The 14,082-nt window shown below is 32.4% G+C and overlaps 1 protein-coding gene across 2 annotated transcripts in view; it reads right to left on the reverse strand.

Annotated features, from left to right (window-relative positions):
- NCAM2 (neural cell adhesion molecule 2) overlaps nucleotides 1-14,082 on the reverse strand; it is a 523,501-nt gene that overhangs the window by 101,354 nt on the left and 408,065 nt on the right. For both annotated transcript variants that reach the window (XM_034656641.1, XM_034656649.1), the window contains exons 10-11: nucleotides 4,819-5,006; nucleotides 129-225 (exon numbers count right to left, since the gene is read on the reverse strand). In XM_034656641.1, coding sequence (XP_034512532.1) covers nucleotides 129-225; nucleotides 4,819-5,006 — 285 coding nt within the window. The remainder of the gene's footprint in view (nucleotides 1-128; nucleotides 226-4,818; nucleotides 5,007-14,082) is intronic.

Here is a 14,082-nt window from a genome sequence, read left to right on the forward strand (position 1 = left end):
ACTATCCTAAATTTTTAAGCAGAGGTTCATTCTTTTTAATAATAACCTATATCATGACTTACAAAAATGAAGCTATTTGCTTGTAGAAATAATTTATGAGATCTCAGAAATTATTGTGCTATACTTACCAGCCAAAGCAAGAATATATTCTTGAAATCTTGTTCCTATACGGTTAGTGGCTGTGCAATTATATCGTCCAAAGTCATTGTCAGATGTAGGTGCTATCTAAAATAATCATAATAATAGAAGTTTAAGAATTTTAAAACAAAATCATGGCAGTTTTAAAACAGACCCTAGTATGTGTACCATCTTCACACCTGTTCAATTATTCACAACTCCTTGCCATAACTCTTTTTTTCTGTATCAAGTAAGATGTAATACATGGACCTATATCTTCACAGGACTAGGTGAAATATAGTTTAACTATTAATTTATTCGGTAGGCAAATGCCACCATTTTATTATATCTATTGAATAAGAAGAGATATTTGTGATGTAAAGCTCAGAAAGTAGTACACAGTTTGAAAAATATAGATTCTGCAGTTGCCACAGACATAAACTTGAAAACAGAACACTTGTACCAAAAGCATGGTTAATTAACCCTTTGTTTTCTTTTTTAGCCTAAAGTCAAGTAGATTTAAAGTTCATGAAAGGCTGGAAATACATCAGCTTTTTCCCCCTCTCATGATTTTATTGAATACAAAATACTAATGAAGGATGAGGACTCATTCTAAAAAAAAAAAAAATCTTTCCAGGAAGGTATTTTGGAAGAAAATGTTGCCCCTATGTAGCAATCCCTGTAGACAGGCACATTATCCTGATGGCTAATAATAGTATCTTGCCTCCATTTCTGTTCAATTTCTATCATTCTCTTTCCGTTTAGGTGGAAAATAGCTGACCTCAGTCCTTACACATTTGAAGTCCGTAATTAAGTTAACCTTCCAGGAATCTATTGCTGAAAGTTGGGGCCAACCCTGTAATTCTAATGTACTGAAATTCTGAAGTATCAATTCAGAAAAGAGATTTGATGATAGTAATAGATATAATTTTCAATCCCAGTAACTATTATTAAGAGAGAATATGGTTACAACAAGAGTTGCTGTTAATTTCAACTCTATCCCAAAAGGGGGGAAAATGATTTTGTGGTAATGGCAGGCTATTAACTAAAAGTGCAATTTTGAGGTCCATTGAAGATGGTAATTCTGAAAAAGTACAAAAAAGCTGTGTCATTCATTCTCTGGTTAGCTGTCTATCTAAGAATAGATCATAAGTTTAAGGATTAGAGGCTTTAACCATTCTTATGTAAGTATTCCTGAGTGATTAAAGCATTCATTTTTCTTACATTCAGCTTTTAATAAACCAGGCTAATTTAACTTGGAAATAATTTTAGTAGTGAGAAAGGAATCTGCCCAAAAAATTTCTCCATTTTACAGGCATAGGAGAGTTATTTGTATAGTCCATAGGAAACAATGCACACTGTACTGATAAAAGGCAGACAGGACGGCCATGACAAAGAATCAGGACTATTGTGCAGCCCCTCAATATCAAAAAAGTAATTTAAATATAGCCAGTTTCATTGGAACAACTTTTAAAAGGCTCAATTCAGGATGTTTTCATTTGTTTGTTTGTTTTCTGTTCCTGGGAGTTCACCTATCAAAAGATAAAAGTTTTACAGTTTATCTAAAATAATTCCTTTATCATGTTGTATGATTAATAAATACAGAAAACACCCCTAGAAGCACAAATTATTAAAGAAAAATCCCACAGACCTAGACATAACCTGGTAAATCATGTGCCCTGCAGCATATTTGATGTGTTCTAGGAAAGCAGTATGAATGCAACGTCCAACCCCAGCACAATGAAATAATAGGTAATTTTATTGAAAAATAAAATATTATACAACAAAGGTATATTATAAAACATCAATTTAAACATATTTAAATGTTTGAAATATACCAATTATTGCTGATATTTGTCCAGGAAGTTCTAGGAACATCTACATATGACACCTCTTTTTCACATTTTAATATGCAGTTAAAATAATCCAAGATAACATATGATATGGGTTTTAATAGTATATAATAGATCAACAAATATAATTTCGAACATCAAAATACGAGCTGGGAGTACAATGTTAATAAAGGAGTTCACTAGTCTTTTCCCTAAACCTCATTTCCTCTTTCTATGGGTTCCCTGGTGAGAAAATCATATATTTAATAGTAAGCATTTTACTTAGGACGAGGAATAATACAGATGATCAAAAGCACAATATTACTCCAATCAACCTCTTAGAAAGTTCCTACATCAGTTTTTGCCCAGGTATTAAAATGTTGGCTTATTACCTCAGGAAGTGCTCAGGAAAAAAAAAAAAAAAAGGATCACCTTTACAGATGATTTTATTGGCACCAATCCATATTATGGAATATTTTGTTATGTTTTAAAATTTATAAATTTAAAAGATTGATTTTATATATTTATTCAATGAAAAAGGAAAAACTTTAAAAATCAATTCAAGAAATCTATTATTGACCAACTTGTTATCAATTGCAAACTTAATTTTTGTATGTTGTATTATATGTTCTTAAGAACTAGCAATTATGATTACTATAATCATCCCTAAACAAAAAATGATAATGTACTATCTAAGCAAATAAGTATGCTATTAATTCAAAATTACTAATACTTATCATTGCTTTTTCTTTTTTGTAGTTATTGTTATTTTGTTTTATTTTAAATTGTATCAGCTGCCCATTAGTTATTTATTCAAGATTTTAACTTAATTTTAAAAAAATAGTATACACATAAAAAGTATATGTTCTAGGTCAATGCTTTAACCAACAGATCATGTGGTATGTATAAACAAAAATTGCTTAGTTGTCACTTTGGGGTGGAGAGGAATGCCATTTAGGCAGAAGATTAAATAACGTGACAGCTTTATATGAATAAAATATTTAAATATAAAATGTTTAAAATATTTAAATGTCAGATTTGTAACATGTTGCTTGACAATGACTATGGAGAATTATGAGCTATCCCAGAAACTGAAAAGTGGTAAAATGCACTAAAGTCGAAATTACAGAGTAGTCTGTCATTTAAACATGAACTTAAATCTACCTGTTACAGAATAAATTGTGTCATCCCACAAAATTCATATGTTGAAACCCTAACCTCTAATGTTATTTGGAGACAGGGTCTTTAAGGAAATAACTGAGGTTAAATGAGGACATAAAAATGGGCCCTGATGTCCTTGTAAAAAGACAAGACACCAAAGCTCTCTCTTTATGTACACAGAAGAAAAACCATGTGAGTGTCTGGTTAGAGGGGACATCTGCGGCCCAAGGACAGAAGTTTCACCAAAACCCAACCCTCCGGCACCTTGATCCTGCACTTCTAGCCTACAGAAATATGTGAGGGGAAGGAAGTTCTTTGTGCTTCCTGGTCTGTGGTATTCATTATGGCAGTCTGAACACGTTAACACAGAGCGCAAAACTAAAGTTAAATCTAACCTCAGTTTTTAACCGGTTAAATACCTAAGTTTTAAGTTAAATCTAACCAAGTGTCTTTATGAAATCGATCTCTGTGTCAATTCACCAATAGTTCTTCTAATAAAGTTACAAAGAAACCAATGTAAATTCAAACAGATTTAGACATCACCCATCCTAAGGTGTTTAAATCCTTCAGAATGGGTGGTGTGCACAGAGGTTTCCCTTACTAATATTTTAATATGTATTTGTTGGGCACATAAGTGATAGTCAAAGCCTTTCTGCCCAAGGCCTAGAAAATCGATGTAAAAAAATAGTTCTTTTTAGAGTCCTACCCTCTTATCTTTTTGGCTATATTAATAAATAAATAAAATAAAATAAAAATTTTTAAAAAAGAAACAGATTAAGACAATTGTTTAATTAGCAAAGAGTCAGTTATCCAATATTTGGGGAAGTGATGGCTAAATCCTTCTATCAACCTAGCATTTCAGGAAGTTCAATTACCAGGTAGAAAAGTTAAGAAGGCACCAATGAGAACACCTTTTAAGTTAATGCATTTTGAGCATCAGATGTTATTTTAAAACATGCATTTTTAAAATGTACGTAAATTGAATTACAAGGAAAAACATAGCATCCTTTCAGCTAAATAAGGCTATTTGAGAGAGATTTCCAATTGTACTGAAAGCATAAGTTGGAAGCGTTCATGTTTGTGATCATAGACACACAAACTTTGGGAATTGATACACACACACACACACACATAATCTACAGTTAATAAATAAAAGGTATTGTATTCAAACAGAATTTAAAGGCCAGGCACTTGGCAGTATAAAGACAATTATCTACAATCTTAATTTAAAATATAAAATGAAATGAGGCATTGAACAAGTAAATCTGGTTTATTCAGAAACTTGTAAATACGTACTTACCAAAAATTATATATGCCAGTCTTAGAAGGAAGGCATAATCTCAGGATCAATAGCTTGTATCAATAATTTTGGCCCTTAACAACTCATTCCCTCACCTTATTTTTTCCTGATATAATTGATTTTTTTCCAGAAAAAAATTATGAAAAGTAATGGCTTTTGCTACACACTCATATTTCTATACAAGTGAAGAGTGAGATACTAATAATTAATGGGCCATGATCCAAATGCATAAAATTTACTCTTTAAGTAAATACACATGAAAGATACACAATAAGATTTGTATGTGTATATATATTATATAATATAAACATATATAAATGTATTTATATTAACATATTTTTATATATTCCAAAATAGTAGGTAACTGCTAAAATAATACAACTCATTCATATGTACATGAAGACTTACCTCTAATATCATCTTTCTCCCTGCACTATACGTCTTTAAATTAGTGGTGTTTTTAGCTGGCAGGACTAATTTCTCTCTTCTCCAATGGACTGATGCTGGTGGATTAGATTTCACATCACAACTTATATTGATCGGGTTTCCCTCCCAAGAGTAATAAATTGTTTGGTTTGATATAAACTTGGGAGCATCTGTAAAGCAAAATAACGTACATTTATAGTCCTTTTCTTTAAGATAAATAATCACTTGATTAATATAAACAATAGTAATTACTGCTTGACTACAAAAAGAAGCCACAGCAATTCTAATTTCATATATTTAATATGTGACATTGGAACTCATGACAATATGTTATTTGACTATTTCATCAAATAATCTTAAAATTAATATACAAATGTTTAAAGTTATCCAATTATTAAAATATGAAACATTAATGCTCAGAGTTGAATTTGCTTTTAATAATCTGGCAAAAAATTATCTATCCAGTTAAATAATAGCTATCTACATATGTGAAATCTGTTTCTGGAACAAACCTCATTATAAAGTGTGAGTTTAGGATAACAAAAATCAATGGCCATTTTTAAATCTTGTCTTACTCATAAAATTTCTTCTATCAAATATTTTGAAACATATAAATTCTAAGTTCAAATGTCAGTATCATAATTAAGAATTTTTTTCCTGAAATATCGTTTCCAGTTTTAATTAAACCGGTGATGATTTAATTTAATCCACAAAGTTGAATTGAAAATTAATCAGTTCCTATGAAGCTCTGTCAATTCTCCGGACCCTACATCAGACATCTATAAAAATAGTTAAGAGAAAACAGACAATATTATTATATTATTTTATTGAAATAACCTAATTGTGAAGACACACAAACATGGTTTTTAGTCTTGCCCCATTCTAGAACTATGATGTAGCACAAATGCCAATCAATCACAACTTCTTTGACTCTCAGTATCTTGATTATATAGTTATTTGAAAGGACTCATCTTTAAAATTCTTACATAAAAGCAAAGTCCTATATTAAGTGGTAGCTAAAATGTTGCTGGTATTTGTATGATTATTGTTACTAATATTAACTATTTGAAACCTAACATCACTTTGTAAATTATTGACTTAAGTAATCTAACTTAAATGTTTTGTTTTGCTACCCTTAATTACTTAAAAATGAGCTACACAAATTTTGTCGCTTCAAGAGATTTTATATGCGATACATAAGAACTATAATCTGTAGTAAACGCACAATTGAAAAATTCTTGTCCTATATTTGTTTTAGTGTGTGTTTATAATGCCAATTTCACACAGAGTTATGAAACATTAATTGAATGTTTTCTATGTAAGACAGTAAGATTATACATTTTATTCTATTTTATCTTTTCAATAACCTTGCGAGGAAGGTGTTATCCTGTTGTAAGCGTGAAGGATATGGAGTAAGAGCTGTCAAGCTTATTCTAAGTTGTAGGTCTGGGATGGGAATTTGCAGTGATTTTAACCAGAGACCATTCATGATATAACCATTCAACCCAGGAACAAAATTATATTATTCAGTGCTAGCAACATTTTGGTGATATGGATCCTATCATACATTATTGAAGTGAATACAATTTGAACAATTCCTCAGGAAGATAAAATATCTTAAAAAACTTTATAATTTTGCTTCTGCAACCCAGTCTTAGGTATCTTTCCAGAGAAAATAAGTAGAAATATTAAAAGTTTATATAAAGGACATTTAATGGATAGTTATCTTAACAAAAACTCAAAAGAGCTTAACGTTCCTCAAAAGAGAATTGTCTAAATAAGTAATAACACATGTTGGCACTTAGATGAGCTAAATATTACACAGACATATCTGCCTGTGGTTTTCCCTCAGCTTTTAATGTGCCTGTCCTTCTCTTCACCTGGCTGCCTTCAAAACTAAGCTCCACACTTCCTAAACACAGCCTTTCCATGACCTTCAGTTGTGGGTGAGCTTCTGTACTCTGTGCTCCCACAGAGTCTATGTTTTCCCTCAGCATGGTAATAGGCAGTGGAGGGATCTATGTCATTGTTTCTCCACCAAATGATCTGAATCTTATGGGTTAAGATACGGTCACAATTATATACCTGATAGCTTACATTGCGTATGATGCCTACTTGGTTCTTAAAAACTGCACATCGAATTCACTTGAAATTAAGCAGTCAATGAATTTTCAATTCAACAGTTCAGTTAAATTGAACAGAAGGCATTCTCAAGGAGAAAAGAAAAAAAAAAAAAAAACTTTTTCAAGGCCTGGGAAGATCAAGTCAAAAATCTAAGGACGTGTAACTAATTAGGGATGCAACTGTAAGAGAAACCAAACTTCCTGATATTCAGAATCAAAAGCTAAAGTTATATCTCTATCTGTATCTCGAGCTCTATCTAGAAAACATTTTATTACTCAATAAATATGAAATATAATCTCTTTAACATTATAATATTCTAAGGAAAGGCTTATGGAAAATTTATTTGCATATAAATATAGCCCAAAACGAAAATCATACATGCTCATAGGAATTATTAATAGCTGACTCACAGTCTACTCTGTCCATGATGTGGAATCTGCGTGAGTATGTGTTATATTATTATAATTTAGCCATTAATTAGGGCAAGATTTGATTTTTCTACAAAAGCAAACAATTGCTGCTAATTGTTTGCCTGATGATCTCAGTAGGAATTTAATTTGGAATCACTGATGTTGAATGCAAATATGCTTACAGGCAATGCATAATATACTGAAAGCCACATTAAAAAATGTATTTATGGAGTGAGGCAAGAAAATATTGATAACTTCCATCTACAACAAAACATAAATTCCTCTACATTACATGCTTTGTAGATACCATACCAGTAGCAAGGCAGCAATGTTCACTGGCACAAGATTGGCATGTTAATAAAATCTCACAATTAGTGTTGGGTCCCTGGTTGAAGAAGGATGTGACTCTGGCACAGACAACATGTGAAAACTTCAGGCTAAAAACCAGTAGCCATATTTCATGTTGATAAATCAAAAATAGTAGTTTTCAGAGCATTGGCCTTTGTAAAAAGTAGGCCTTTCATATCATGAAAGCCTTCAAATATTTTGCAGAGGAAATAAACTTTGGCAGTTAACCAAACAACAGGGGGAAGGAAGAAAAGAGAGGAATATGGCATAAACGGGACATAGAGTAGTGGAAATTTCTCTCAAGGCATTGTATGTCCCCCAAATCCCATTCAAGTCCAAAATAAAATATTCTACAAATTTCAATGAGCAGAAATAACTCTATTGGGAGAACATTTTATCTGAGCAAAGTAGAAGAAAAAATCAGAGAAACTTGCCTAGTGACAAGATGAAATATGTCATTCACTGGATGGAAAAGGAGAGGAGTCCTTTTAGAAAGCTTCTGGTCACAATGAGAACCAAAGAGAATGGCAACAATGCCCTCCTTGATAAAATTTTGTCAGGCTTCTATAAGCCTTTCTATAAGGACTTCGCTTTGTCCTCAGGCCCTTCCCTGGTCTGTTTCTTCCTTTAGTAAAGAATCCTGCTAAGTCTGTTTAGTGGGAATTGTTCCCTTGATATCTGAGTATCTTTGAAATCTGATCAAGTCCTTTATTATCCACCCTGCCTGTGGCCTGCTTTTAGCAAGAATTTTGTCAGGCTCGTTTAGCAAGAAGCACATTATAGTTGAAAATTAATAAAGTTTCTCTTAGTAATTTTCCATCCACTGACTTCTGCCATTCTTCTTATTGGCTGTAGTACCCACTTGTCCTTGCTGTATTCTGACTTGAGTTCAATCTCTCTCTCCTATTGCAATAGTCTTGATCCCCATTGCAATAGACTTGAATAAAGTCCTCCTTACCATTTTTAAGTGTCAGCATAATTTCTCTTTGACAAAAGATAGAGTACACTCCCAAAAAAAGGTAACTAAAGAAAAACTTGTTTCCTTTTAAGAGAAAAACAACAACAACAAAAACAAAAACCCCAAAGATCTGGAGCAAATATGGCAGAGTTAAGAACTATTAAATTATTTTCTATATTTTGTATAGTTGAAGTTATTAGAATTAAACAATTTTTATTTATTTTATTTTTTAAACAATTTTTAAAAATCAATCGCATGATAAAGAAATTTATCCCAATCAGACTTTCAGACAGGGAGATAAGAAAGACTTATATACAACCGTATGTGATTTCATCAGGTTCTCATTATGTGAAGAAATCTTTGTATTTATTGTATTTATGTATGAAAAAGCTAAACTTGTAATACTTTTCTGCACATGGTCATTCCAAGTTCTGGAGAACTGGACAGATCTCATAGCATCTAATATCTGAAAAGGAACATGAATGTCATCTGCAAATCTTTGTTCTACATAAAAGAAACCTGATTCTGGGATATTTGGAAAGGTGGTGGCAGAGCCAACCCATAGTCTTTTGGCTTTTTATGATCGTATTATGAAACCATACCACTGTGCCAGTTATTCTATCAGTAACTAAGTACATTTTCAATGAGTGGTTTCTGTAGATTATTGATAGTGAAATTAGTGTTTGAAGTGATATACCAAGTAATCAAGGAAGTACTTATTAGTCCTATATGCTGTATTCAAACAGTAAAGGAAATATGTAATATAGTTTAGAAAAAATTTTGATTGAAACAAGTGCACACTTGCATGTTCACTTATTTCTAGATGCCAATAAAATGAGATAATTAAAATCATGGCCACTTTTCCAATTTCTCTACTGATGTATGAGAAGCTAAGATGTAAGAAGAAATATATTCTGGGGCATGCCAGTTATTTTCTGCACTAAGGGTTTAACAGTTAGAATCACATTTTAGCAACATATCCTTGAATAAAGGGTTCTTACATAAACATGCAGGAAAGTTAACCTCACATTAAGAATTGAAAAATAACAAAACCTGGAGGGGGGAGAAAGAGGAAGATGAAGAGTGAAGGAGGGTGGGAGGAGAGAAGAGGAAAAGAGGAAGGAAAATAAGAACAAGGACAAGAAGACAGTAAAGTGTATTTTGTTTTGTAGAATTTACATCTTATAAATATTCCCTGATTTCATCTTGTGTTCCTTTCTGGGTATTGGGGATCAAATGCTGAACATGAAAGATAAGGTCCCCATCTTCTTGAAATTGTTATGTTCTTCAAGCTTATTATATAATTTGAGGTAACTTGAAACAATGCACAGATACACATATCAATTTCAGCATCAAGACACAAAAAGCTAAAATAATAAACTATAAGTTTATTTAAAATTGTAAACAGAGAGAAAAGTTAATCCATTGTTTCAATATCAGAAAGTCAAAGATAATCCCCTAAGCTCCAGTTTGGAAATTTGAATATACCTTCATTTGGAATTAATAAGATATTTTGAAGTGGTGTACAAAATTTGTTTGGTTACTGCTTATATATATGATTGGTATTTCAAAGGTAATCTCAAAATTTGCTGTCTAGCCCTCTTGTGGTTAAGAAATTATGAATATGCTAACTACAGCACTTTTGTTCTTGATCTGTGATAACTGAAGTCTTGCATTAAAAGTAAAATTCCTAAAATAAATGGAAGACATCATTCAGTATCTCAATAAAGAATAAGTTTAATACCCAAATGAGCATATTTACTAATGCCTTAAAATATAATTGCTTTTAAACACTGGGTGGCTCAGTCGGTTGGGTGTCTTGACTCTTGATCTCAGGCCAGGTCACAATCTCAGGGCCCTCCAAGCTCAGCAGGGAGTCTGCTTGAGAATCTCTCCCTCTCCCTCTCCCTCTGCCCCTCCACCCTGCTCTCTCACTCTCTCTCAAATAAATAAATACATATTTTAAAAAATGAATTTATTATGTAATTTTTATATCAGGAAAATTCATAAGAATTTCCCAAGTTGAGCTCAATATTCAACTTCCTATTAGGATATTTATGAAGAAATTAAGTTGTTATCCCTTCTCAAAAGATTAAGAGTTGAAAATGTGTTACATTGCTTCCAACATTACAGTTCCTAACATGTGCTATGCAATTGCCATTTTGAGTATGATATCTTCATATCTGAATCTGATAGTTACAATTTATAGATATTTTGTTAATGTCCAAATATATATATATATATTTTAAAAGGGTTTATTTATTTATTTGACAGAGAGAGCACAAGCAGGGGGAGTGGGAGGCAGAGGGAGAGGGAGAATCAGGCTCCCTGTTGAGCAAGGAGCCCTATGCAGAGCTCAATCCCAGGACCTGGGATCATGACCTGAAACACAGGCAGATGCTTAACTGACTGAGCCACCCAGGTGCCCCTAAATATATTTTTCTTGAGTTACAGTGCCTCTAATAAAAGAATATTCTAGAATATAAAGAAAACTAAGTGGGTTTTGTTACTAAAAATATCATTCATAGAATATAGCAAAAAATACTAAATGTGACTGCAAAATATTCTCCATAGTCTAAAAACAGCAAACATAAATACTGGTACCTTTCTAAACAGTGAAATTCTAATTTTGATGCTTTTTACTCTCGGTGAACTTACAAACCTTTATGTGTGTGTGTTTGCTGTAGTGTGAACACTTATATATGCAACATTTCAGGGAAATTTCAAGCTGTTTTATTTATTGAGAGATATTAATTATTTGGAATTAAATCATAAATGGCTTCATTTTCATATTTTAAAAATTCAAGGTACTGCATATGAGGTAATATGCTTGAGAGTTAAAAAAACAGTATTATATTTTTTTCTTGTGTTATCAAAAGGGCAAAATTCATCTTCAATTCTCAGTATTATGATATCATACATCGTACTTGATCCCGTAAACAATAACTTCTACCATAACTTGTTTAAGAATTAAGTATATTCCATGAACTACTGTGAATGATTAACATTTTATTTATGATTTAGTTGTATTTGGTTTGACATTTTAACTAATATTTAGGGTGCCTTGCCAAATAAAATACTGCAAATTTTAAATCATTGAATTGATTGCACATCTCCAGTCAAAATATAAAAATTTATGTCCACTGACACTAAGCTAACCATGAGCAAGTATGGCTATAATTGTTTAGGTATAAAAGTTTCACCAACATGGCTATTCATCAAATCATATTTTGAGCTTGTGGGGAAAAAATCAGATGCCTAAGACTTCCTCTTAAAGATTCGGAATGCACTACTCTGAGAAAGATAGCTGCTGCGCTACTTATCCCAAATTATTATCGTGTGCCTATTTTATCCTAAGTACTACTAAAATGTGGGGGATTCATATCAGCAGGGAACCCTTTCTGGTGGGTCAGGCAGATGCAGAAATACATAACTATAATGAAGGCGATATGTAGTACAATTGAAGTGGAATGGGTACAGTTCTTGTCTCAAAGGTATTAGCACTGAACCTAATTAGGATATGCAGGTGGTGCTCAAAGAAAACTTCCAGAAGATCATGACCCCTTACCTCTAAAATTTTTTGAGCACATAAAATATGATGAATACAGTCCTGTTTCCCATGGATTGTCACATCAAGCCTGACAATAAGAATGTGGACACACAAATAGTGGCTGAACTACAATGGAAGACAGAATTTTGCAGTTGCTGTTTAAAAGTGGAATATTATATTGGAAATAGCGTCAGGCCTGCCATTGGATTCAGGTCCCACCTCTGCCAGATAGCAATTATGTCACCTTGATTTTTTATTTATTAATTTAAGCTGTGGGTTTTTTTTTCTTTATAGAATTAATAATTGAACTTGTTTCTTTAATCTCTAGGAGTTTCCTAACACAGAAAACAGGAGTCTTGGACAAATTAAAAATATATAGAGAGGGTTATAATATTTACCATATATAAAGAAGCACTGGACCATATAAAGGTAAAATTTGTTTTTGGCTAGAATTATAAATCCTTCAGGATAATGTTAATTATCTCATGTTTATAAAAGCCTNGACAAATTAAAAATATATAGAGAGGGTTATAATATTTACCATATATAAAGAAGCACTGGACCATATAAAGGTGAAATTTGTTTTTGGCTAGAATTATAAATCCTTCAGGATAATGTTAATTATCTCATGTTTATAAAAGCCTCTGTTTGGGAGTTTACACACATACAAGTAATTCCATACATATATATGTATGCATATAATGAAAATGAAGAATAATCCTTTTTACTAAATACCATTTTAATAAGTTAGTATCTTTAAAACTGAACAATGCATGAGAGAAAATCATGTGAGTGCCTTAGTGGTGAAAATATTGGGAAGCACGTGATTTTCAGGCTCCTATATCTTCTACTTATGAATATATGATTAACAAGACCATATACATTATTGCATAGACTGTGAGAAGGAGAATATGTAAAACTGGATGCAAAACGAATATGGACCTTGAAAATAAAAATGTTCTCCTAGTTATTATCACAATGGAAAGATCTCTAAAGAGAAATTATTTAAATTTAATCAAATGGCAGCTGAGCTAGGATATTTCAATAGAACTCATATCCATGACCTTGACTGAATCTCTAATTTGAAGTTTCCAGCATAAGAAACAGCAGAGTGTGTCAGGATCTGAATTTGTCATTTCCTCAAAGTGGGGATCAGGAAAAGTATGTTCCAGGTATACCGGGAGACATTAAAGAAACTTTTAAGACTGCCTACAGACTGCCAAGTTACTCTTGTTTGGTAAATGTATTTATATTGTTTTTTGCCTCATGGCTGAGACTTAGGGCTGAACATGCAGCCAGCACTCATCACTGCATTCCTGACACTGCACGGAACTTCCCTCCTTGATTATTTGCTTAATGCAAGCTTGTCACTTTTTCCTGTCATTGCCTCTCAGGCTCTGAGGACATTTTTCTGAACAATGGTTTATTTGTGGTTGGTACCTGTGACCTGAGTAAAGTCTTACTTCTTGCTGAGTGCTGGTCAGGATTACTGAATTCTGCTTGCTCATGAGCTGGCAGAAGCTGATAACAACACACAACACACAGGCTCTGGGATCTGAACTATAAAAAACTTTTACCTGAATTTCCAAAGGTTCATGAATAATAGAATCAGGCAACTCACTACACAAACTCACTATACACTATCCATTTTGTGAATCAAATTGAAAAGCATAATAGGGTAAGATTTACAGTCAATGAAGAATAAATTTGTCTTTGAAAATCATATTGATGGCACAACATGTACTGCCCTTCTAAAACAGTATTGGGATTATAGCAAATCTGTCTTGCACACTCTCCAAATAATTTCCATACTGCCAGGAAATACCATCCCCTCTTCTAATCATCATACCTTCTGG

This window comes from Ailuropoda melanoleuca, chromosome 1 (genome assembly GCF_002007445.2).
Source record: "Ailuropoda melanoleuca isolate Jingjing chromosome 1, ASM200744v2, whole genome shotgun sequence".
Taxonomy (NCBI): Eukaryota; Metazoa; Chordata; class Mammalia; order Carnivora; family Ursidae; genus Ailuropoda; species Ailuropoda melanoleuca.